This window comes from Esox lucius, chromosome 15 (genome assembly GCF_011004845.1).
Source record: "Esox lucius isolate fEsoLuc1 chromosome 15, fEsoLuc1.pri, whole genome shotgun sequence".
NCBI classification, from domain to species: domain Eukaryota; kingdom Metazoa; phylum Chordata; class Actinopteri; order Esociformes; family Esocidae; genus Esox; species Esox lucius.
In genome coordinates, this window is record NC_047583.1 from 16,925,031 (window position 1) to 16,951,138 (window position 26,108).

The 26,108-nt window shown below is 43.7% G+C and overlaps 1 protein-coding gene across 2 annotated transcripts in view; it reads right to left on the bottom strand.

The window, feature by feature from the left end:
- Positions 1 to 3,225: 3,225 nt before the first annotated feature.
- LOC105015546 (transcription factor IIIB 90 kDa subunit) overlaps positions 3,226 to 26,108 on the bottom strand; it is a 49,983-nt gene continuing 27,100 nt past the window's right edge. For both annotated transcript variants that reach the window (XM_020054207.3, XM_010878797.4), the window contains exons 13-19: positions 18,838 to 18,899; positions 18,664 to 18,745; positions 18,502 to 18,557; positions 16,274 to 16,548; positions 5,866 to 5,917; positions 4,345 to 4,495; positions 3,226 to 4,176 (exon numbers count right to left, since the gene is read on the bottom strand). In XM_020054207.3, coding sequence (XP_019909766.2) covers positions 4,145 to 4,176; positions 4,345 to 4,495; positions 5,866 to 5,917; positions 16,274 to 16,548; positions 18,502 to 18,557; positions 18,664 to 18,745; positions 18,838 to 18,899 — 710 coding nt within the window. In that variant the 3' untranslated portion in view covers positions 3,226 to 4,144. The remainder of the gene's footprint in view (positions 4,177 to 4,344; positions 4,496 to 5,865; positions 5,918 to 16,273; positions 16,549 to 18,501; positions 18,558 to 18,663; positions 18,746 to 18,837; positions 18,900 to 26,108) is intronic.

The window sequence follows — 26,108 nt, forward strand, 5'->3', positions numbered from 1 at the left end:
ACACCGAGATAACACTGCCCTCAGCATACAGAGGGGATGGTCCACCATGGCCTTCAGTTTATGGACCAAATGAAACAACTCCTCAGGGGATAACTGGGTTCCACAGACCCCCTACGCCCACCTCCCCCCAGACTGACAGAGATAAATGAAACCCGTAGCTGGAGGAGACAGAGCCCACATGGCCTGTTTAATGGGAAAAGTCCCCCTCTGTTCCAAACCTCTAATCAACAGCCAGGTGTTAAACCTGCGCTATAGTCGATTCCCTCAACATCCCTTTGTATAGCCCTCTTGTCTCTTTCAATCAGTCTTATTAATCCCCCCCCCCCCCCCATCTCTACTCACAGGTGGCTTTGAGCAGGGCTCCAAACCTGTAATTAAAAAGGGTCTTCCACCTGCGCTACAGAAGCACATCTGACTGGAGGTAATTATAAGGCTGCTGGGCTAGCTGCAACACAAGAGAACAGAGACGCCCTGAGGAGTTCATAAAGGCCCAGGGCAGCAGTCTCTGACCCCACACTGAGAGCCTTTTATGTGGGCGCGCTCAGGGAAGGTGGAGAGGTCAGAGGAGGCATTAGTGGGCTCACAGATCATAAGAGAGAGCAGGTTGAAATAGAAGGCGACACACAACAAAAGCAGGTACATAAACAGCTGGAGATTCGGGGGAGCGCACTAGATCTCATTTCTCTCAATAGTGGCAGTAAATGTGATGGGGGGGGTAGATCACCCGAGGGGTTTAGTGTGTTGTGTGTGTTTTTATTTGTAAGCGAGGGGTGCCATGGGAGTTGTCTCCACAGATGGGGTCCAGTAATCTCTTAACAAATTCAATTACCAAAATGGGACTGTACATCATAGCTGGGCCTGAGCTAAAGACACACTTATCTGTGGCTGCAGAGAGACAATCTAACCCTCCTCCTCCACATGTTGTTTACCGAGGGGTGGATGAGGCCAAAAGTCGGAGGATTTATGTTTGTGAATTAGAAGACAACAGATCTCCGGCTGTAGCAGTTGCTTGGTCACTAATGTCCTTCCCAGAGCTAAGCACAATTTCACCACTCCCTCCACTATTCCCATTACTACAGAGCTGAAATAACACCTGTATCAGTATTATATATAAATTAGGGATGAACTGATATCGCCTAGCATTCACTGTCAGGCGATTATCAACCAGTTCGTTTAAAATGGCAGACTACTTCAGACCAATTGTGCCTTCTGATCTGACCAGGCATCCAATCTGGTCCAGCAATTTGGATTTATTTTTCTAAGCTCAGGTCATGTGGCCCTTGTTTTATTGTTATAATTTCCCTGTAGAAAGCATCATTATTATTTTATGCCAGTGAAGACACGGGAGCAGAAACGACAAAACATTGGTGTTGACATCTGCTGATTGTGTTAAGTATATGGATATTGGATACAGGTATTGGCCAAGGATTTGCTTATCGGTGCATCCTTAATACATTTACATTTAGTCATTAAGCGGACACCCTTATCTTGAGCGACTTACGTGAGTGCATACATTTCCAACCTGGTCCTGTGGGAATCAAATCCACAACCTCTGGCATTGCAGGCACAATGCCCTACCATCTGGGACACGAATCGAAGTAAAGCCAAACTGGACGTTGTACTCAACATTGCAAGACTACTCTTCACACGTTTCCGTCCTCCACATGCCCTTACCGTTCAATGTTACAGTTGTACATGTATGCCAACAAAAAAAACAAGACAACATGTGATTTACTCCATCTTCTCTAATAACAATGCCTAATGGCTACTCAAAGGAACAGAATACACCCACATCCATTTTCCACAACATCCAGCATAGCCTACAGCCAAGAAAAGTTGTTGGGGAATGAGATTAGTAAGTGAGAGTGAATGAATGCCTATAAGCTAAGGTCCTAAGAAATAATTGGGGTGACGGAGTCAGGAGGGGGAATCGAAGTGCTGATGTGGGGAAAGGCAGAGTGGAGTGGAGGGACCTCAATGCAGGTGGGATTATTAGGGAAATGATTGCAGCAGAGCAGACTCTGTGGAGGCAGACAGGCCGGGAAATGGAAGGCTGGGCACAGCAAGGTGCCTTTGAGCTGGCTGCCTTGGGGTGGAGTTAGCACCAAAGCTAAACTGCAGGTGTCAGAGACCGAGAACCAAGCGGAGTGAGGAGGCGGTTATGCTGTGTGTTTATCTGCCTGGGGAATGGTGGGCAGAGGAGGAAACAAGAGTAGAGAGGGGGAGGAATGGACCTTCGCTCTTCAGCCCTCCAGTCCACCTCACAGCACTGGCACAGGTTCTTATGGACAATAGAAAAGCCGCTGTTCAGTCAACTACGATAAAACCATGCCGGAGAATGAATCTAGAGAGGCCCTGGTAGCAGTTAAAGATCATTTAAGGTGCAGAACACCACAAAACTGAACCACCCATTTCTGTTTTTCCTTCAACTGACAGTATAGGTGACTGAAATTACCAAACAGAAAGAATGATAAATGTACGGTATTAACTTTACACTAACTTAGTCCAATTCCAATGTCAAAGTTTTGTGTAAAAGATTAAGATTTAGAGGACATGAGAGAACGGGATGGATATTAATCTTAAACATACTGTATTTTACAAAGACAACTTGACAGGGCTGCCAGATACGATCAAATTCAACCACAAAAGGCTAAGAAACAGCCTACACTACAGGCTTTGGGCTAGAATTTGATATCTATTCACACAATGGGGCTGCAAAGCCCCTATCTGAGTAAGAGGTTTGGTTCCCCTGTTAATGGAGAGGTGTATGGCTTTGCTCTGAGGTGAGGTGTCCCACTGTTCTAACACGGCTACCTAGACATTGACCCGATCAGTGTCAGGTTACCCCTATTTTGTTATGTGCGGGGGTGAGGAAAAACCTCTACATACAGTTAACCCCACACCATCCACCCACACACAAATCTCTGCCAAGAGGGATATCTGATAGCCTTGAAAATCTCCACCATAAAAGCATAGACAAATGTAATAAAAGACAAATGGTTCATTCCAGTTTAATGCTTTTAGACATTACCTTTATTAAACCTTGCTTTACCCAATTAGAGATGCTCAGCTGATGGATGGGTTTAAGTTAGCAGCTAGGTTAGCATTACATGGTACCCTTCCTTTCTAATAAAAGCTTTACTAAACCCAGAGTAATTGTCATGTCCACACAAGTTCATGACGATGTGACTAACATTATTTTAGAAAGGAAGAGGAAAACAACAGTTTCCTGTTAGTATGTCTTTTACTAAGGCAATGCAAACAAAGGTTTTAATACATTCACTTATATACAGTAGCAGCAAGGGTTGTTAGCCATTTTCTCAACTCCTTCAGTACAGTTGTGTGAACAGAATGAACCAGTCACCAGCTACCCCACTAAATAAAATTGTGAATTTACAAAATAAACCATTGTTTGCAAAATAAAATCATTAACTTTGTTTGCAAATTGTATCTCCATAACTATATCAATGACAAATCATTCCACAATGATTTGTCATTCATAATGAAATAAATAAAAGATTTATAAAAAAAAAAAAAAAAAAAAGTCAACATAATCCTATAACACAGGTCTTAATGTTGATGTTGCATTCAGCAAATTACTCCAAAAAAAATGATTGCTTCAACTGGAAAAACTCCATTGGATTCCACATTGTTTTGCATATTCAAGGCAAAATTATAGAAATACTTTGGCTTCAGAAGAAAACTTGGCACACAGCAGCTTTTCTTTCTTTCTTTGTAGTTATGTAATACTGACTGGACTTACCACATAATTAACGGACAGAAGATTATAAAACATCCCCATTACATAGTGCACTTGACTCAAGTGATTACAGAGATACAATGAGCAAGGGTTACCAGGCTAAGAGCACATATACTTGAATGACGTAGAATATGTAGAATAGGAGACATGGTTAGCCTCCCTTTGCTCGATACAGTTGAAAACTAACTTTGTGTTGAGTTACAGAAGACACCCTATAATAAAATGTCCCGTTGTGATCACCTCTATCAAGCCCTTCTTCACCGTTCTGACAGCATGACACCTCTGTTGACTCCTCAGTCTCCAGCAATGAATCGCTCTCCACAACATGGACAGAGGGGGGGAGGTGTGATACGGAGTCCAAAGAAACAGGCCAAACCCAAAATGCTAAAATCCATCATCGTCGTCACACCCATACTCTAGAATGAAAGAAGAGGATAAAGAGGAATCACTCAAAATACATTATCTCAATGTTTGGAGAGAGCCTGGTAACATAGCTCTCTACAAACATGAAAAATGACAGAGACGCTGGTTAAAAGCAGATTAACAGGCCAAGCTAGCAGGCTAGTCTGAAGCATCATACTGACCGTTGCCTCCCAAAAGCTGCATGGCACTGACGCAGGGCTCCTCTTCGTCGTCCTCTTCCTCATCCCCCACATCCTCGTAGACGACAGGTCCGCTCTCTACAAGCACAGAGTGAGGCTGCACCTCGGAGGCCACTGGCAGCGGGTTGGCTATCTGATGGGACAGGGAGGAAGACCAGCTGGTCATCAACTGCTGCGGACTATCTGCACCCAGGGACGGAATCCAACCCATAGGTTCTAACTGGGCTGATGCTCAACCCAGCCCACCATCCGGAGGTGGGGTGGGGGGCGAGGGGGGTGTAGGAGATCCGACATGCACCTCCCACTGATGCTGCACATCCTACCTCCCGCTGGGCTTTCCCTGACCTCGCTCACTCACCCGTGCTCTCCCCCCTACACCTCGCACTCTTCCTCTCTCACACACTCAATGGACACCCCGCTGGGCCCAGCCTCACAGTGCCAGAAATGCCTGCTCAACGGGAGCTGGGAGTCTTGTTAATTATCTTGAGAATTAGGGAGGAATACATTAATACAAACACAAATTGATCTCCGGACTAACCAGTCAGGGTCTGCCAGGCCACAGTACGATAAGGGTCTGTGAGTACGAGACAGGATGTTTGGAAAGACCCTTTTCAGAGAGAACAAGAACACGCACTGATGAAGCCAGCTTGGTTTTAAAGGGGAAAGAACGGAGTGGCCTTGGTAGAATCAGGTCAGTCATAACAGGGCCACGGTGTCATTTCTTGCCTGCTGTATCTCCCACTGTAGGAGAGTCTCACAGCTTTTTGGAACAGTAAAATGAGGCTAGTGTCTGTTCTACTGCCGAAAGAGGTTTATCACAGGAGCGCGCCAGTTTCTCAACAGGCAGTTATTGCCAAGACTGTCAAGCAAAACCAGTTACTGCGTTGGTTAACGCAACGTGGCGTTTACTCCCAGGACATTAGCTTTCGAAATACAAAGAGAGAAACAGAAAAACTGCCAGGCAACAGCAAAGCATACATCTCCTTTCTCTCTCCAGTACTCCTCACAGGAATGAAAGACGACATTACATAACATGAATTGCAAGCAAACGTCGCCCCAACCAATCAGAAGCCCTTCAATGCCAGTTCCCAGGGGGTGGTAAGGGGTTGCTTAGTAACAAGCCTGTTGACCTGGCTGCTCGTGGCAATGTTTTCTTCCTGGTTGCTGTAGCCTGCACTAGGAGATTCCATTCATGACTGCCTACACCACATAAGAGGGACAGCAGCTGAGCGAGGGGGGGGGGGGGGGGTGGGGGGACTGCCTCCTGTGCTTCTCAGCCCACATCGCCTGAGTGAATGTGAACAACCCAGCGGGACGTGGCTACATTCCCATTAGTGAGCTAGCTGCTGGAGAAGCCGCTGGGAGACTGATGGCTTGGATAACACAGTGATGTTGTCCAAAGACAGAACACCATGGGCAGTGACAACGAATAAGATCATTTTCTCAGCATATGTTTGTGTGGTGGGGGTGCCACATGACACGAAGGCGGGGTTCACATCTTACCTGGTCCAGAGCCAGCTTCTTAGCGGGTTGTGCTGATATGAAAGGCTGTAACCTGAGAGACAAGAAAGCTTTTGTAAAAAAGTGGCATAAATGCAATGAATAGCAGAGCTGAAAGTTGATAGACACAAAGGCTGCGTTTACATATCATCATGAACATTCAGACGCACACACAGACAGACACACACACACACACACACACACACACAGACACACAATACACACAGACGGGAGCAGCAATTCCTGGGGAATATCTCCAGTGGATGAAATTAGCATCTCTCCTGGAGGCTAGCCCCCCTACCCGCCTCCACCATCCCATGCCTGCCCACCCTGGCAAAGGGAGGCTCCCCTAGGGGCTTACTGTAAGAGCCTTACTCACACTGATAAGAGTGGAAAGAGCACTTTTAATTAATCTGCTTTATAAGGGAGGGAGGGAGGGAGGGAGGATGTGTTAACTGTTCAGCAAGCATGGAGTCTGCACCTCCTTGGTCAAAGCTCATTAGAAAAGCATCCAGCAACACCAGCCTGGGTTTAGATCATTGTACTAGGCAGGACTAAGGGAGGACTGAGGCAGGACTAAGGGAGGGGTTCAACATAGTTTTCCTCTCATTTCAGTCTCCAAACAAACAAACGAGGATCTAGGCACCAATAGTTATCTATTCACTGGTGTGAGACAGAATCTTCACAAAATGAGTTGTACAAGGGCTGTATGGTACAAATACATGATTATGATAATCTTTTCATACCAGTCCTCATCTTCCCCCAACCTCCTCCTCAAACCATGCATAGAAACTAAGAACCACAATACAGTGACTCTGAAAAGTATGAATACTTGGACATCAAATGAAAATGTATATGTAAAATCAGGATATTTACCATCAAAAATAATGCTCTAAATAAATTACAAATACAAAAAGTTACATAATTACTTGAATGCAGTCCACCTGTCAGCAATTAAGGTGTTTCACAAGATTTCAGGTTGTATATACCGGTTTGTGGGAGATCTCACAGTTGGTTAATACAATTCCTAACAAAAACAACGACATGAAGACAAAGGAACATTTGAAGCAAATCCAAAATAAGGTTCTACACCCTCCACTGTTGATCTAGGAGAGACAGTGCATTCTGCAAAAATAGCCTGAGTGCTTCACAAGAGACCTTTATAAGAGTTTTTTTTACTTGTGACAATCCATCGCTAGAGTTTGCCAGAACCTATGTGAAAGTCTCAGAGGACAAGTAGAAGATTTTAGTTTGATTTGACCAAAGTAAAGATTTCCTTAATGCGCAAGCGTAACACTGAAGCATGGTGGTGTTAGCATCATGCTATGGGGATGCTTCTCTACATCAGGGACTGGAAAGCTTGTGAAGATAAAGGGCAATATCCAGCTACAAATCCAGATCCAGCAAAGAACTGAGAAATTCTGGAAGAAAACCTGCGAAAGCCTACAAGAGACCTTGGACTCTTCCAGCAAGACAATAACCCAAAACATACAGTCAAAGTCACACTGGGATGGCTTAAAAACAAAGGCCAGTGTCCTGGACTGGCACAATCAAACCCTGGACCTCAATCAAATTCTATATTTAGTGGAAAAAGTTTTGTTGTTCAAAATATCTAACTTGAAGGAAGTAAGGAAACAATTTTGGAAAGAATGGGCAGAATTGCTGTTTCCAGATGTGCAAAGTTGGTACAGACTCAATAAAGCTAGTACAGCTGTTATTGCTGTTGCCTCTACCAAATATTGACTAAAATGGATATGAATACTTCTGCATTCAATTATTTTCTGTTTTGCATCTGTAGTTAATAAACTATTTGTATACTTTATTTTTCACTTTGGCATTATGAACTTTGTGTTGACCAACTGCAAAAACACCTATCATATTGTAACAAGGAAGGTGATTCATTTTGAGAACCATAAAACCAAAACTTGGTTCCACTCACTCATTCGCAGTGTGTATACACAGATGGCATGCATATGCATTTAATTTCATATTCTTGTGGGGATGTGAAACAAAGCCAAAACACCTGACCCTAACCTGTAATACCTAAACCTAAAAGTAGCCCTAAATCTAACACTTCATAGTTAAAAAGATTTCAGTAAACCGAACCCTTAAATCGCATGTGGGTACCAATTTGTCAGGTTTTATCTTCTATATATACATGCAGAGACTTCAGGTTTCTATATGTACACAAAACTATGGTCCCTAAACCTAACCATTATCTTAACCTCAACAAACTAACAGCAATGTGTAAACTTAAGCCCTAATGCCTAAGCTTAACACATACAAGTAACCCCAAATCGTAGGTTTTGCCCTAAGCCGGAAATCTTGTTTTTCTTGTGACTGGCAAAAGTTCCTGTTAAGGTGACATTTTTACAATCCTTCAATCTGTGACAAATTCAATCTGTGAAATTACAATACACAGCTGAGAGCAGGCTATTCACCCTGCAGTGCATTCTGGGCCAGTCAAAGAAGAGCAAAACTCAGTAAGGGAAGATTTGGTGGATCTAAATAAATTGCTCAGCATTGTCACAGTGTTTCCTGCCCCGCAAAGCACTGACAGAGTTTATAGTCTACTATACTACTATCGATGTCTACTATACTACTATCGATGTCTACTATACTACTATCGATGTCTACTATACTACTATCGATGTCTACTATACTACTATCGATGTCTACTATACTACTATCGATGTCTACTATACTACTATCGATGTCTACTATACTACTATCTCACTACAGCACATTTGAAACAAAAAAGTCTCAAACACAACAGTACGTACTCTAAGTGGAAAATGTGCAAGGTCCAATGTTTATAATGGTTTAGGCAAGAGGATGGTTTGTTACAAAACATGAATGGCATTTGATGATGAGGCTGTTTCATGGCTATTAGTAAGGACAGAGAGATGACGTTAACACTGCTGGCCCAGGGGGACTCAGATCTCTTTAGGAAGAGGAGATGTCAGTCATCTGTGGCCTAAGATTGGCCTTGTGTCCCCATGGGCTCCGAGCAGCCCCAGGGTCTGGGGTAGACAGACACAGTCACACATCAGAAGGCTGGGGTGGTGAGGGAAGACATGCCGTCTGTCAGGGATCATGCTGGTGGTGTTAGCCAGTAGAATGACAGTGTCTCTGACACCATGCCCACCAGGGGAAGAATCACAGAACACCATCACACAATCAGATAGACAGACTGGCAGCATGTGACTACTATAGCACTAATAACGTTCTACTACCATCCTGACCAGGAGAACCAGAATACTAAAACACCACCCCTATCATACTACTTTGACCAGGAAAACCAGAATACAAAAACATCACTATCATACTACCATCACCCTGACCAGGAAGACCAGGATACTAAAACATTCCTATCAAACTACTACTACCACCTTGACCAGGAGAACAAGAATACTAAAACCCTATCATACTACTACTACCCTGACCAGGAAAACCAGAATACTAAAACATTACCATCAACCTGACCAGGAGTACCAGAATACTAAAACATTACTATCATACCACCATCAACCTGACCAGGAGGACCAGAATACTAAAACATTACTATGATACTACCATCACCCTGACCAGGAGAACCAGAATAAAACACTACTAAGAGTTTCACTACTAAGAGTATTCTTGTTCCCTCTGAAAGGGTCTTTTAAAACATACTCTCCCGCATTTCATAAAGCACTTTCGAGGTAGAACACAAAGACAGAGCGACTGACCAATGAGCCCAGACAGCTGTAACACATCACCACAATGTCCCATTAAAGATTAAATCCAAAGAAAAATGACTATGACTCGTTGTCCCCCAGAGTGTCGACATTTCCATATTAACAATCTGCAGTTATTCTGATTAAGCATTGACCACTTCTAATCCTGACTAACAAAAGAACTAGGCACTCTACCCTCCTAGCTTATCCCCATGACTGAAAGGGGACAGACCTTGCCTTAAAGTTCAGAGGTCAAACTGCCCTTCAAAGTTGAGCATGCAGCCAATGGCCTCTCCCCCTGGGCATTGTTAGCAGCAGCTGGGTGTGGCTCCTAGTATAAATCTCATCTCTCTGGACAATGGCACATATGTAGCCCTCCACTGGAGTGACGCCCCTCTCCACATGCAGCCGCCTGCCTCGTCCACTTCTCCGAGGTTGGACAGGAGACACTATAGGAGACTCCTTCAGTCACTCTCACTGCCACTTACACTCCTTTCCCTCTCATGGTCACTCTGTTCCCCAACACACTCTCTCCTTCTAGACACGCCTCACTGTTAGACCATTAGTCTTTGCTGGGCTTAACGGCACGTTTCTAATCAGCTTACTGCCAATGAGACTTAGCTGAAGCTGAAAAGGCGATTGACAGTGTTTAAGCAGTGGCTGGCAACTAGTTACAGTAAAGGGAGGGCAACTATGAAATTAGAGGAAACAGAAATACAGGCAAGGAGCAGGAGGAAAAACATGGATGTAAAAAAAGAGAGAGAGATTGTCCTAGGGAGGACAAAGCAAAGACCAAGCAATTACTTGTCTTTATTAACTGAATACTTCCTCCATGCAATTCTGTCCCTATGTGACGGAGAGCCCTTAACACACAGAGTGACAAAGCAGCAGTAGCAAGAGAATAATTTTTCTGTTCCCAACAGTCAGAAACCTTCTTCTCTGGGTTCTCCAGACAGACCAGTTTGGTTCAGACACTTTCGGTGTTCAGTCTGTCCCTGTGCTCACAGTTCTGACATATTGATAGACTGTGTGCTCTGATACAAAATGGCTGCCTTCATAAGTCAAGGGCTTAGCATTTGTGGGGAGTATAAAAATGTGCTGTGAGAAGGGCACCATGTGGGAAAGTGTCGCCCAGGGTGGTCAAGCATTGAAAGCCATCGCCCCCGGGGCTACAATGTACCTCAACCGTATGGTTCAGAGTCTGGCCCACAGCTCATTAAGCACAAAATCGCCTCTCCTCTCTTTCCCCAGTCTCTATCAAATACAAAAGTCTCCATCTTTCCCCACTGCCTACCCAATAAAACATAAATGCCACAAAATGCATTTTTAAGAAAGCCGCTATGTAAATGCATTCGTCAGTCACTTGTCTCAAAGAGACTATTTGATTGGTTCAGGGCTGGCTGTGAAGCAATGTACTACGACTGTAATATCAAATCTGCTGGTCTCAACTGTCCCTGTGGTGCTTCCTGGGCTGTGGATATACACTGGGAGGGAGTCCAACAACCCACTTAGAAGCTCTTGTCGGAAAAAGTCCACACATTAATGTACAATTAGTTACAGTGGGAGAGAGTCAGAAGAACAACGGGTTTGGCCGTTGATAGCCATTTGAAAAACCAAGGCGAAAGAAAGCGGTTGCCAGCAGAACCTGACATCCACAGAGGAGATGCCCGTTCCCCCGCGGTCTATATTAGTTGCACCCAGGCTAAAGCATGACACTGCCCACCAGTCTGGAGCTCTGTAACTGTTGGAGTCTAACGCTGGTAGCCAAAGTTCTCCCTTGGTTCCTAGGAGAAACAAACGCAGAGGCGTCCCGTGGAAACACTTAGTGGTCACAGTCAGTAAGGGGGCGCAGCGGGGCAGATCAGAGTCCAGGGAGGGGCTGGAAACCAGAAAGAGATTAGACTTTTCTAATACTGCTGCTACTTGTACTCCAAACAGACTTGAGGTGCATTTAGAAGCAGTTGGATCTCTCTATTCTGAAGACACTTGCTCTGACAGGCTAAACAGGAACGCAGAGAAACAGATTTCTTCTACACAGGCAGCAGAAAGAAATCGATGGGCAGAAACTCCACAGCCCAGTCCTCTATACCGGACTGGGGATCCAGGCTTCCACGGGAACTTTTATTGCATACATTTTTCAACCAAGGTTGAAACGGCTCCAAAACACCCAAGGTCCTAATCACTCCACACCCAACGTGAAACGTGAACAGAAACCAACAAGAAGTCAACGGAGACACCACTGACGTGCGTGCATGTTTCAAGCGGGTGCAGGTGTGGGGGTTTCATGTGCAAAAGTCCCACGAAACAGGTCAAATTTACACTAAACACCACTTCTGCCACCTGTGAAATATCCAGTCCAGACCCCCACTATTGAAAGGGTCAGTGGGAAACGGCCTTTAAGAGAGGGAAGGAAAGAAAAGGGCTTTGAATGTGAAAACAGAAGAACAGATGAAGGAGTAAAGAGAAGGAATGAAAAAAATGAAAAAGCACTGGAGGGCAATTATCTGGGCTATTTCTGGAAGAGTGCTTTTCCATCCTCCAGTAGGAATGGAGGGAACAGGGAGGCCCTGTTTGGCAGCTGGCTGGAGAGGCGTGGATCAGTACGGAGGGAGAGAAAGGCGGGTCAAAGGAAAAGAATACATTGCATTGTAATGAATTGTAATAGAAACATATTCAACGGACCCCTGTTGTAGCTGCAGTTTGAGAACCACTGCTATAAAGTGTGGGTGGAATTAAAATAATATTTTAACCAACATGCTGGCTTGCGGCTGTGCAATCATAATGAATTGTTTGTGTCGAATTGTGTTGCCAAAACTATTCTGTAAACAGTGAGGCAGATGTAGTAAAACGTAGACATTTAAATTTTGTCTTAACGGTCTTGCTCAAGGGCACATTATAATTTTCACATCGTCTGCTTTGGGAGTCAAACCAGCTATCATTCGGTCACTAGCCCAACGCTCTACCCACTTTGTTGCTGCCCCAGGACACCAGCCAACGCCTAGCCGTAGCCACAGCATGAAAATGGAAAATGTCTATCATCTACTTGGTACAGAAACATTGCTAATTTGTTCACATGTAGATTTTCCCTCCCCGCCCACATGACAACGGGCCAAAGATGCCAACTTTGTCCCGGACTCCCAGCTCACACAAACCTGTCTGGCATAACAGCAGAAATAAAAAGAAAGGTAATGATGGTGGAAAGCACCACGATGAAATCCCTGGTTTAGAAGGATCTTGGAGACAAGGAGCTGAGCAAATGAACACTGCCTTCTGTTGATTATCAGACATTTTTCACATCAAGTGTTTTGTTCATGAAGACCATGGGCCAAAGCCATATTAGATAACGTGGCTGGAAAAGAACTATGAGATTTTCTAAACAATATTAAATTGAGGCTAAATTGTTTTGTTCTTTTTAATGTATCGATTTAGGTCAATGTATAGATCATAAGACAAATCAAATTGGGGTAAAATAGGCCTTCTGTTCTTAATTCAAGCCATGGATTCCTTTTATCCAAATGCTGAATTGACACACAGACAATTTAACGCAAGCAAGAAAGGGAAATATCTTAATTGCCCACTAGCTCACAAATGTGTTCAACATTTGAACACATTTGTTATTTGAGCGGTCACGGATCAAGTTGGTCGGGGTTGACAGTGTCCAGATGATGGGCATCAGGTGGGGTTTAACACTGATGTAACAGCGGACCCATGCAGGACTCTACACAGAGGTCAGTCTCGAAAGACAGACACTGAACAATGCAGGCCTGAGACTGAAGAGAGGTTCCTTCAGGGGAGTGCCCTTCAACTCCACTGGAGTGTGGGGGAGCCGAACCACGGCTGGAGGAAGGAGAGTCAGTGCTGAATGGCTCAGTGTGAAGTCAGTAGGCAGCACAATGGATTTCCTGTCAGCCACTACTCTCCTGAATTTCCCTACGTCTCCCTGACACCCAGTCTCCCCTTTTAAATAAAACCACACAAACAACCTTTTCAGAGCTCCTCAATTACCGAATGAAAGGACTCTTTTCTGCAGACAACGGTCATGTTTTCATTTAAATATAAATTTGTCAGAGGTACAACGTGAGTAAAACTGCCAAATTCTCAACACAGTGATACACAAAAAGTAACAGTGTTTTTTCAGAACAGTGTGATCCCGTCCTGCAGCTAAAAACAATTTGCTGAGCATGCAAGCCTAAACTGCAAAGTTCTACCTTTCCTCAGCGAAGGGGATGAGAGTCTAAAAATCTACCTGATGGCAGAAGCCCTGTTCCATTCAAGGAAAAACAAGTGTTGAAAGTATACAATGAATGATTCAATAACCATCACACACATTAAATATTTATTGACCAAACATGAATGCATTTTAAAAAATGAACAAGCGGACAGTTACGAGGGAAAATGTCCATTCTGCAAAAAAGGGGAAAAAGGTTTGTCCATGAAGCCCTCTTCAATAACTGAAAAACATGCCACTGAAAATGCCTTCTGGGGTAGGCCTGCAGTGAACGTCAGCTTTCTAAGCCGTGCTATAGGCTACTGACCGGAGCCACCAGTAGTGGATTGGAGCAGTATAAACACAAAAATATCCCTGTTACTCTGCCCCAGCTCTGTCTGAGTTATTTCTAAAGCTTGGGAGATCACAGTGTAAAGACTGTTGAGAGGATGGGTAGGAGGTAGGGGAGGGACTACAATCGGATGACCACAGTAACATTGACCAGAACAGAATGGGAGCATGAGCATTCCCTGGATGTCACTAATAAAGGCCATGTCTAGCCTGGGTTGAACAAATACTTGCACACCTGCAAGAAGGTCCCACCCAAATTGGGTTTCCTAAAAAAGTTCTGTTTAAGGGGAAAAATTGGGGGAACTAATTTCAGTAATACCAAGCAAACAGAAAACTTGAAACAACTTTCCTCCAAGCTGAAGAAACATTTCAAGAGAAGGCCTCAGACTGGATGACAGCATACTGAATGTGTGTCTGGTATGGTCAGAAAAGGGGAGGGAAAAAAGAGTGAGTGAATCGGAGCTCAAGCAAGACACAGTATCTCACAAAAGTGAGTACACCCCTCACATTTTTGGAAATATTTGATTATATCTTTTCATGTGACATCACTGAAGGAATGACACTTTGATACAATGTAAAGTAGTGAGTGTACAGCTTGTATAACAGTGTACATTTGCTGTCCCCTCAAAATAACACAACACAGCCATTGATGCCTAAACCGCTGGCATTGGGCCAGCGGTTTAGACATTGGGCCCAAATAGCCATTTTCCCTCCCCGGTGTCATGTGACTCGTTAGTGTTACAAGGTCTCAGGTGTGTTCAATTTGGTCGACCTAGGAAGTTGAGTGCACGTGCTCAGCGTCATATCCCAAGCTTGTCTTTGGGAAATAGACATATGAGTGCTGCCACCATTGCTGCAGAGGTTGAAGGGGTGGGGGGTCAGCCTGTCAGTGCTCAGACCATACGCCGCACACTGCATCCAATTTGTCTGCATGGCTGTCGTCCCAGAAGGAAGCCTCTTCTAAAGATGATGCACAAGAAAGCCCGCAAACAGTTTGCTGAAGACAAGCAGACTAAGGACATGGATTTCCTGTGGTCTGATGAGACCAAAACTTATTTGGTTCAGATGGTTTCAAGCGTGTGTGGCGGCAACCAGGTGAGGAGTACAAAGACAAGTGTGTCTTGCCTACAGTCAAGCATGGTGGTGGTTGAGTTCAGTATTCCAACATGATAACGACCCCAAACACACCCCCAAGATGACCACTACCTTGCTAAAGAAGCTGAGGGTAAAGGTGATGGACTGGCCAAGTATGTCTCCAGACCTAAACCCTATAGAGCATCTGTGGGGCATCCTCAAACAGAAGGTGGAGGAGCGCAAGGTCTCTAACATCCCCCAGCTCCGTGATGTCGTCATGGAGGAGTGGAAGAGGACTCCAGTGGCAACCTGTGAAGCTCTGGTGAACTGCATTCCCAAGAGGGTTAAGGCAGTGCTGGACAATGATGGTGGCCACACAAAATATTGACACTTTGGGTCCAATTTGGACCTTTTCACTTAGGGGTGTACTCAGTTTTGTTGCCTGCAGTTTAAACATTAATGGGTGTGTGTTATGTTATTTTGAGGGGACAGCTAATTTACACTGTTATACAAGCTGTACACTCACTACTTTACATTGTAGCAAAGTGTCATTTCTTCAGTGTTGTCTCATGAAACGATGAAATCAAATATTTCCAAAAATGTGAGGGGTGTGATCACTTGTGAGATACTGTAAATCTCATCGTGGAAGCAGTCTCACAGAAGTGAGTGGTGGGCTGAGACTCCACAGCATTTCAGGGGAAAAAGGAAAGGAAGCATCTGTCTGCCTGTCATTGGTGATTATTCTAGGCCAGGGGAAAAGTGCAGCCTCATCATTATGGAGAACAGCAGCAACGCTGCTTCAACAGCCTGGGAAGTGGGCATGATGCCCCCAGTGAGCCAGGAGGCTCTGAATAGGACAAAGTACTGTTGCATCATTCAGACCACTAATCCTGATCACCTCATAATCACATTTCCAATCAGTCGCCGTTTGTTGGACACTGCGGCAGAGAGTCAGCCTCCAGTCGCATTCAGCCAATACGGAATATCCTGAATAATGTAAAGCAGCAAACTCCAATGGTATCATGTCATGTACTTAGTCACACACCAGTTCTGCTACTCCTACCTCTTGCCTAAGGTGCTGAGAGGTGTCCCCAGACTCAGAGGGACATTGGCGGGCTTGCGGTATCGCCCAGTCAGCCTCTGGGCTCCAGGTGTGGCTCCTTTTAGGGATTCAGCAGTCTGTGGGGCTGGACTGGTGCTGGGCTTGACATTCAGCTCCTTCAGGATGTCATAGTTAATCTTAGTGGATATCTTCTTCTGCTCCAGCATCTTCTCTATCGCTTCGTCAGCCGTGCTGGCGTGGATCGGAGCCCGCTTCTTGGAGCCTGAGATCTTGGGCTGCAGGGCACACGGTGGAGATTCAAATTATCCAGTACACAGTCCATATTCATTTCTTAAGAAAATAAGTTATTTAGCAATTACAATTTGAACTGCACTTAGCACAACCAAGTAATGTTATGCTACAGTAAATGGGAGGGGGCTGATTGGATCACATTCGTTTTCTGGATCAGTGCTGTCAAAGACTGCACACTTCATTAGATACAGTATCTCACAAAAGTGATCACACCCCTCACATTTTTGGAAATATTTGATTTTATGTTTTCATGAGACAACACTGAAGAAATGACACTTTGCTACAATGTAAAGTAGTGAGTGTACAGCTTGTATAACAGTGTAAATTTGCTGTCCCTTCAAAGTAACACAACACACACCCATTAATGTTTAAACCGCAGGCAACAAAACTGAGTACACCCTAAGTGAAAATGTCCAAATTGGACCCAAAGTGTCAATATTTTGTGTGGCCACCATCATTGTCCAGCACTGCCTTAACCCTCTTGGGAATGCAGTTCACCAGAGCTTCACAGGTTGCCATTGGATTCCTTTTCCACTCCTCCATGACGACATCACGGAGCTGGTGGATGTTAGAGACCTTGCGTTTCTCCACCTTCTGTTTGAGGATGCCCCACAGATGCTCTATAGGGTTTAGGTCTGGAGACATGCTTGGCCAGTCCATCACCTTTACCCTCAGCTTCTTTAGCAAGGTAGTGGTCGTCTTGGAGGTGTGTTTGGGGTCGTTATCATGTTGGAATACTGCCCTGCGGCCCAGTCTCTGAAGGGAGGGGATCATGCTCTGCTTCAGTATGTCACAGTACATGTTGGCATTCACGGTTCCCTCAATGAACTGTAGCTCCCCAGTGCCAGCAGCACTCATGCAGCCCCAGACCATGACACTCCCACACCATGCTTGACTGTAGGCAAGGCACACTTGTCTTTGTACTCCTCACCTGGTTGCCGCCACACACACTTGACACCATCTGAACCATATAAGTTTATCTTGGTCTCATCAGACCACAGGACATGGTTCCAGTAATCCATGTCCTTAGTCTGCTTGTCTTCAGCAAACAGTTTGCGTGCCTTCTTGACAGGCTGACCCCCCACCCCTTCAACATCTTCAGCAATGTTGGCAGCACTCATATGTCTATTTCCCAAAGACAAGCTCGGGATATGACGCTGAGCATGTGTACTCAACTTTTTTGGTCAACCATGGCGAGGCCTGTTCTGAGTGGAACCGATCCTGTTAAATCGCTGTATTTTCTTGGCCACCGTGCTGCAACTCAGTGTCAGGGTCTTAGCAATCTTCTTATAGCCTAAACCATCTTTATGTAGAGCAACAAATCTTTTTTTCAGATTCTCAGAGAGGATCTTTGCCATGAGGTGCCATGTTGAACTTAGTGACCAGTATGAGGGAGTGTGAGAGTAATAACACCAAATTGAACACACCTCATTCACACCTGAGACCTTGTAACACTAACGAGTCACATGGCACCAGGGAGGGAAATGGCTTATTGGGCCCAATTGGGACATTTTCACTTAGGCGTGTACTCACTTTTGTTGCCAGCGGAATGTACACTGTTATACAAGCTGTACACTCACTACTTTACATTGTATCAAAGTGTCATTCCTCAGTGTTGTCACATGAAAAGATATAATCAAATATTTCCAAAAATGTGAGGGGAGTACTCACTTTCGTGAGGTATTGTATCTGTGGTACAGCAGTTAATCCAGCAAGTTACAACCAGAGAACAGATGTTGGAGCTAACAAAGGGGCAGGACCTAGCCAAATCCTGATATGAAATAAGGGAAACCCATCACAGTGGAAAACACACACACACACATACCAGGGCTTAGTGTGTCTGTCTGCTTGGCATTGATAGTGCTCAGGGGGTTTTAGCCAACCCAGAACCCCCCGCCCCCCAAAGCTCAGTGCTTCTTCAGACTTGCATGATTTACCTTCCTCTCCTTGTAAATCCCCAGTTCCTTCTCTTTTGCTATCCTCTCTTGCTTTTCTGAAAATATACATGGGGGTTGGCGATTAAACTGTGAACGTAAGAATAGGGAAAGAGTCCATTGAAAACAGTGGATTACAATGGCATGTGCATAGTGTGACGGTACCTTTCTGCTCTTTTAAGTAGTCTTCGTTCTGTTTCAACCAAAGTTCAGTCTTGACTTTCACCTCTTTATCATTCAGGATATACTGCGGAGGAGGACAAAATGACTGTAGCTAACAGTTAAGTTAGAGTGGAAGGTTCAAATTAAGTGCAGTGTAAGTTAAAACACAGTACATACCAGTTCAATCTCATCATCATCAATACCATTCAGATCCAGCTCTCCATTTTCAGTGTCTCCATCTGCAGAAAGAAGTACATGTACATGTATATTGGGCCTAATGACAAACCCTGAATGTTACAGATGGTTATTTCCATTCAACAACCTGCAGGTGTAGAGTCCAATCTGGATGCTGGAATTATTTTGGAATAAGTGAAACATATTTGCTGTTTCAACACACTGTTGCACTTAACATTCCTGTTAAAAGTATTCCTTCTAAGCCAGCTGACCCATGCCGTAGAGTCTCAAATTGTGGTCAATTCGTTTTTAGCCAATTCGTATTTGGATAAACATTTCTACACATTCCAAAAACAAAATCATGTTATGGTAGATCTGGATGAATAAAGTTTTTAATCAAACATAGAAAGGATATAGCATGGCCTTACTAAACACATATATTGACCTGGAATCAAAATGCTTTACTTATTATTTACTTATTTGGGGACACCAGACCTATACCACCTAATGCTTGAAAGGAGTGAAGAATGCACAGCTGCATGCATAGCAACTACTGCAGCCTAATAGGAGAGTAAATTGGCTACGTGAATGGGTTGGCTGGCTGGCTGGCTGGCTATTATTGTCAAAATACACTGTCACTACGTAGTTCGCTGTCATTAAACGTTCAAAAAAAATCACCAGCTCAACACTTATATCATCCCACCTTTTGAACTAGATGAAGAACTCCATTCATTTTGGTCACTTCAGACCAGAATGATTTGGATTTATAATTGTATTATCACCAGAAGACAAATCATTCTTGACAAAACAAAGTAGATTGTTGAACGTTTACTCAAAGTCCTTAGTTCTATGCTTCGGAGGAAACAATTCCATGAGTTTTATATCCCAATAATACAAAGGGACACAGGTGGAAGGGAATGTCTCTGTTGAAATACTGCAGGACGGTGGGACCTGTTTTCTTCTCCTGTTCACCGGGTCTACTGGTGCTCACAAATCCGGTCTCACTTTTACATTCCCATCTAGTTCTAAAAGAGCCGGGCCTGACACATTGGGAGCCATCAGCGAGTCTCTGTTTTCACTTCCTGCTACTGAACTGAACACGCTCTAGACGGCTTCTGTAGTAGTATGTCAATTTACTATCCCCAAACCTTGGAGGGGTGTGTGTCCTGCGCACCTGTCTCTCCTTAATGAACTAGAAACCCTGCCTGTGTGTGGCACAGCTTTGAAGTGTTCTCCTGTGGAGGGGGGGGGGGGGGGTGAACTCTGCGAAGGAGGGTTCTCTGAACACGTCAAAAGACCGGGAGCTGACAGACGTTAAACGACTGCCATAAACCTGTCAGACATTGCCTCTTAAGACATGACTCTTCCCTTTGAATGGGACTGTCTGATGTCTTTAGGTAGGCACGGGAGTCCTATATTATTGGAAAACGGTTAATCAAGGACTAAGCTGTTGCATTTCTCAGTTCTTGCCGAAGTGAAAACCTCAGTCCTTTTGTTTCTTATCAAATATAATCAGACTTTCCCTTTGTGAGGAATGTGTTTTCTCTCTCTTCCATCACTGAAGTGTTGCGTTCCCTGGGATTTGAGAACGCTCGGTCTCGTCTCGTCATGAAGGTGGCTGTTGTTTCTGCTCTGACAACCTGAATAATCACCAGAGGATCGAGGGTAAAAATGGGAACACGGCTATAAATCCATTGTCTCCCATCAAAATGCAAATTGTCGTTTCAGCAATACCCTATGAAAACAAAGCATACCACAATCTTGAAAGTGTATTGTAATTGAAAAGAAAAACTCTACATCCGCTTAAATTAGAATGAAGCTTATTTGATGTTATCAGACTTTGACAAAAATTTGTCTCCCATTATTCCTGTTCTTTGCTTTCCCCATGGTGATACATTCTACATGCATTACCTCATTTTGATACCCCAGTAAACAGGAAGCCATGGAAGGCCACAATATAGTTCCTTAAGACTGTGACAAAAAAAGTTATTGCTGATTTCATTTCCGTTTGACGTTACGTATCAGAATCCTTCTGGGTGCAAAGAATTGACAATCTTTGTGATGAAGAAACATTTTCTCAGAAGGTGCATTATATATCATCAGATTTTCCATTTTCTCCATGAAATAATACATACAACCAAAAAACCGAATAAAAGCGCAAAACATAATTTAACCTAATCATAATTTAACATTAAATTATTGAACAGGGAAAATGTGTATGTGGGAGGGGATACAATATATTTATATCACCCAAGACATGTTCTGCAGGTGTGCCTGTCTGTGACTGTGGAAGTGTCATCTTGGACACTTAGGAAATAGTAGGTCCTTCAAAAGACAATACATCAAATGTTTAAACTTAAGTCATTATATTGTTTCTTGAAAAATATATGCCCACTTTGAATTTGAATGTTTCATAAACATTGGGACAGAGGCAAAAAAAGACTGGAAAAGTGGTGTATTGCTAAAAAACTAAACCAGGTGCAATATCACACAACTAATGAGGTGAACTGGCAACAGGTCAGTAACATGATTGGTTATTAAAAGATCATTCCAGAGGATGGGGCTGTCAGGCGTGAAGATGGGTTCACCACTCTGTGAAAGACTGTGTGGGCAAATAGTTCAACAATTTAAGAATAACAATTCTCAATGAGTTTGGGGATCACATCATCTACGGTACACAGTATCATTGAAAGATTCAGAAAATCTGGAGAAATATCTGTACGCAAGGGACATGGCCAAAAATCTATGTTTAATGGCTGTGATCGTCGGGCCCTCAGGGGGCACTGCATTAAAAACAGACACGATTTACTACTAGAAATCACTGCATGGGCTCAGGAACACTTCCGAAAATCATTGTCTGTAAACACAGTACGTTGCTGCATCCTCAAATGCAAGTTAAAACTCTACCATGCAAAGAAGAAACCATACATAAACAAGATCCCGAGCCGCCACCACCTTCTCTGGGTTCAACCCCATTTAAGATGGACTGAGGCGATGCTGAAAACTGTCCTGTGATCTGACAAATCAACATTTTAAATTATTTGGGGGTATCATGGACACTGTGTCCTCCGGACTAAAGAGGACAGGGAGCATCTGGCTTCCCATCAGTGCACAGTACAAAAGCCAGCATCTGTGATGGTATGGGGTTGCATTAGTGCACATGGCATGGGTGCACTAATGCCATGAAGGCACCATTAATGCTGAACAAAACATACAGGTTTTGGAGCAACATGGGCTCCATATCATGGAAATGTTCTGCTGAGATGCTAGTCAACGCTAACATGACTGCCCAGTCTGCAGGAACTGCATCATGCATAGTAAACAGACTAAATACAGCCAGTTTCGTCTCATCCCAAACACGGTAAATGTTTTTCCATTCCTCTATTGTCCAGTATTGGTGGTTGTTTGCCCAATGGAAGGTTTTGCTGTGGCATTTTGCTATGCCATTCTGCACAACACTTGTACGGCGCTGTTATCCACTGGTTAGCATGCACGGCTCTTGCCATTCCCCTTCAACCTCTCATCTTTCACAGTCCATTAGACTGCCCCTGACTGGACAATGTTTAGTGAAACACTGCGGACAGCTGGTGGATGCAGGATCAACATTTTTATTCTTTAAACTAAGTCTGCTTTTACCTAAACATGAATTATTGTAGATAATATTTTTAAGTCACAAAAGATAATTAAAAAAGGTAGAAATCAAGATATGTATTGGTAGAGGAAAGTGTTGATTGCAGCAGGATGTATAGAATATAATCCGCTTAAATTATATTATGGTGGAAAATGCAACAGTTTTTTGTTCACAGTCTCGCTCTACACCTCCATCATCCCCAAGTGCCTAGGTCTGGGCTGATGGGTGCCTGAGGAGTTTTGGCAGAACCTCAAGTACACATCCAGATCCCAGACCAGCACTGCCTGCACATCGATGCCATGAGCCCCAGGATTCTTTAAGTCTTTCCTTTCCACCGAACATTTATTTTCCAGTAGTTTCCCCACTCGTCCCCATGGAGTGCTCCAGAATATACTATCCATTTTCAAAAGAGGGAAGGCAAGGAGGAGAATGTGGAGGAAAGTATTGTAGACCATTGTCAGATCAACTGTGTGGAAAGAAATAACCAATCTACCTAGATCCGCCGAGACCAGTAACCCGACCTGGGCTCATCCCATCCCAATTCACCTGCATGGCACAGATTGGTCTCAGGTGACCCGCCTGTGATGTGGTAAGAGTTCAGTTGCTACACCGCAGAGCTCCACTGATATAAAGAAAAGAAACATGCCTCCAGGAACAAACCCCAAAAGTTGGAGACAGAGACGGGAATCGCTGAAGTTCACTGATCTCCTTGAGCCCATATTTCATTTCAGTCTTCAGAGGACAGAAAAGACAAGGGAAAAGGAAAAAAGTACGCTTCAGTGAATTACAGGGTGATGCGTTTGGCATTCCTTCACACCTGCACCACCACACCTCCCCCCGCCCCCTTTTCCAGAAAACAAAAGACTGTACAGAGTTTATGTGATCCTGAGGATGGATGAATTAGCTGGTGACACGCTGCTGCACAGAGCGGCTCAGCATTACCAAGACTTTAAGACTCCCTTGATGTTTCCCACAACGCTGCTCTGAACATATCAAACAGTCTTTCCCTTAACCTGAGAACATCACAAGCCTCATCACTCTTAAAGTTTCAATGCAAAACCACCCCAGCGGTATCAAACAGACTACATGGCAGCTTTGCCCTGAAGACAAGCAGCCAGAGCAGATGAAATAAATAAAGCGTGATTATATTCTCCCTGACTGACACCAGCAGGCTAGGTTGAGGCCCATTAAAATGTGACCTCCCTCACCTTGACAGAGCCCAGACAGACACTACTCCCACTCAGCCACCTGCTACTCATGCTTGGGCCTCTGCCCTGAACCAGAGAGGGAGAAGGAAAGAGACAAAGAAAAATATGGATAAACAGAGCGAGGGGGAAAGGGAGATACATTGTGGTACTGCTGGGAGCGGGGGAGTGTGCTGGTTCACCATACTGAACACAGTACTCAACCTTGGGAGACAGGGCCCCACAAGGTATTACAGCCCTGATGTCATCGGTTCCAAACCTTTAACAGCATTCAGGTCTGGTATTCTGATAATGGAGGGGAGGGGGGGGGGGGGCAAATTAACTTAGCTGCAAGAGCATCTGACCAGTAACCAAAGGTTGCCAGATTGATGGGAAGAAATATATGTTTTGTCCTCTTGACAATAATTGGAGGGAAAAAAATTCTGAGTGTTTAACGTAGTAGCAGCATCAGCCATCAAGTGTTTAATAGTGGGTTTTGGGGAATGAGACCTACGTTCAAAAACAAAAGTGACATTTACAACATATTTGGCCCAGCATGACATGCAGGCCAAATACAATACTAATTCTGGCACAGATTAAAACATGCAGAAAACATTCATGGACATCAAGGTAGCTTGCTGTTGCAAACTAATTTGGCTTGTGTGGTCTGACAAATCAGATATGTCAGACCACACAAGCAATCTGAAACTGTGGTCCTTTTTTCTGGATCTTTGTCAAATGTTCAGTCAGGAAATAGTGTATTTCTCAACTTGAAATATTAAACCAAATAATCTAATATTGAAAATGAGTAGAAGGAAGAGGTCTGACTTGCAGTACATCAAGCTTCTTTTTCGGTGCTTTACAAAGGAAACACGCATTGACGCATGCGAGCAGTTTGAACAACATGACAGGGACAACAGCACTGAATAACATACATTATTTGCCTAAAATGTGGCTTTGGCACATGCAGATAACATATTTGGTCAAATTCACATGACTTTGTCTCTGGTATGGTCTACCAACACAGCAGCGGAGCAAATTCAGGTCGCCCAAGAAACTAGCCAGTTTATACCCTGGTTTGTATTGAGATTTCCTTGGATAAAACACAACGTTACTGAAAACTTTGCTTAGGTCAGACAGGCTTAGCAGTCTTGTCACCATCATATTGCACAGATGATACAAATTAAATGAAAGGTTGAGGAGAAAGCCAGCAAGGTCTTTAGACACACCCAAACTGTTGCAAACCTAACAGTAAGCTAGTAACAAGGGGAGCTATTCTGTAAACCGCAGGGTGTTATCCAGAGTACATGGTTCATAAATTACCTTCTGGGACAGAAGATGTGTAATGGAACAATGCAGGCATAACCTGCAGAATTGCAATAAATTAATCAGCAGCCAGGATCCAAACAACAATATTTGAAGATAGACTAGGCTAGTGATGACATTGATATAGAGCAGGTCTCCCTAACAAGTTGATCACTGCAGCCCACTTCTAAATAGCTTGCCAAACAATACTGAAAGTGGGCTACATCCAATTTTAATGTGTTCCAACACAAACTGTCATGAATATTTTTTACAAGAATCAGAAGCTGCAAGCTCCCAGCCACTATTATTAGAATACCGGCATTATTTTACCCCGGTTTAGCCATTAATGGCTCAAAAATCCAATCCCAAGAACATCTGGCAATTCATTTCCAGCAGTATTGAACCTGTCTGTGTGGCGCATGTGTGTAGCCAGTGAAATGATAACCAATTGTGGGTTGACAGATATACTTTGCACTCTTTCAAAACTGCAAAGGTGGGCTTATCAGTCAGATGTATATAATGGAAAACTATCATTTGTATCAAATATTTATGATTACTGCAAACACCGCAATCAAATAAGCAGCAGCAGTACAAAACCATCCCTAGACCTGCACATTCTTCTTGTTAGATTTGCAAAGATGTGCTACTAAATATCACCGAAAAACATTCTTCCAAATCCCGAAAAAGGTGTTCTGGGGAAAGGCAGTCATTGTAATCACGTTATTGTTTTTCTATAAACAATATGTTTAAGAGTAAAGGACATTAAAAAGTATACTAATAGTACAATAGAACAGAAGGGAAAATGTAAACCTTCATTTGGGAGATGTGCCGGGGACAGTGCGTGTAGAATGGGTTAATACTGTGTGGCAAGGCACATTCACACTGCACTTTAACCTAAGCGTTAACAGACTAATGTTATTCATTTAAATATCTTTAACACAATAAATGAATACAATTTAATTCACACTAGCAACAACAATCTCTCAATCTGCCTAAAGGTGGCCAGACCCCTCACCCAAAAAACGTATATGAAAGCACTGACAAAATTGTTTAACTGGTAACTAACGCTATGTGTGGTAATAACAGAATTGTTTTGGAGCCAGTGAGAGATGTTTTTAGTTATTTCGCAACAATTCTCATTCTGGTCATGGAGC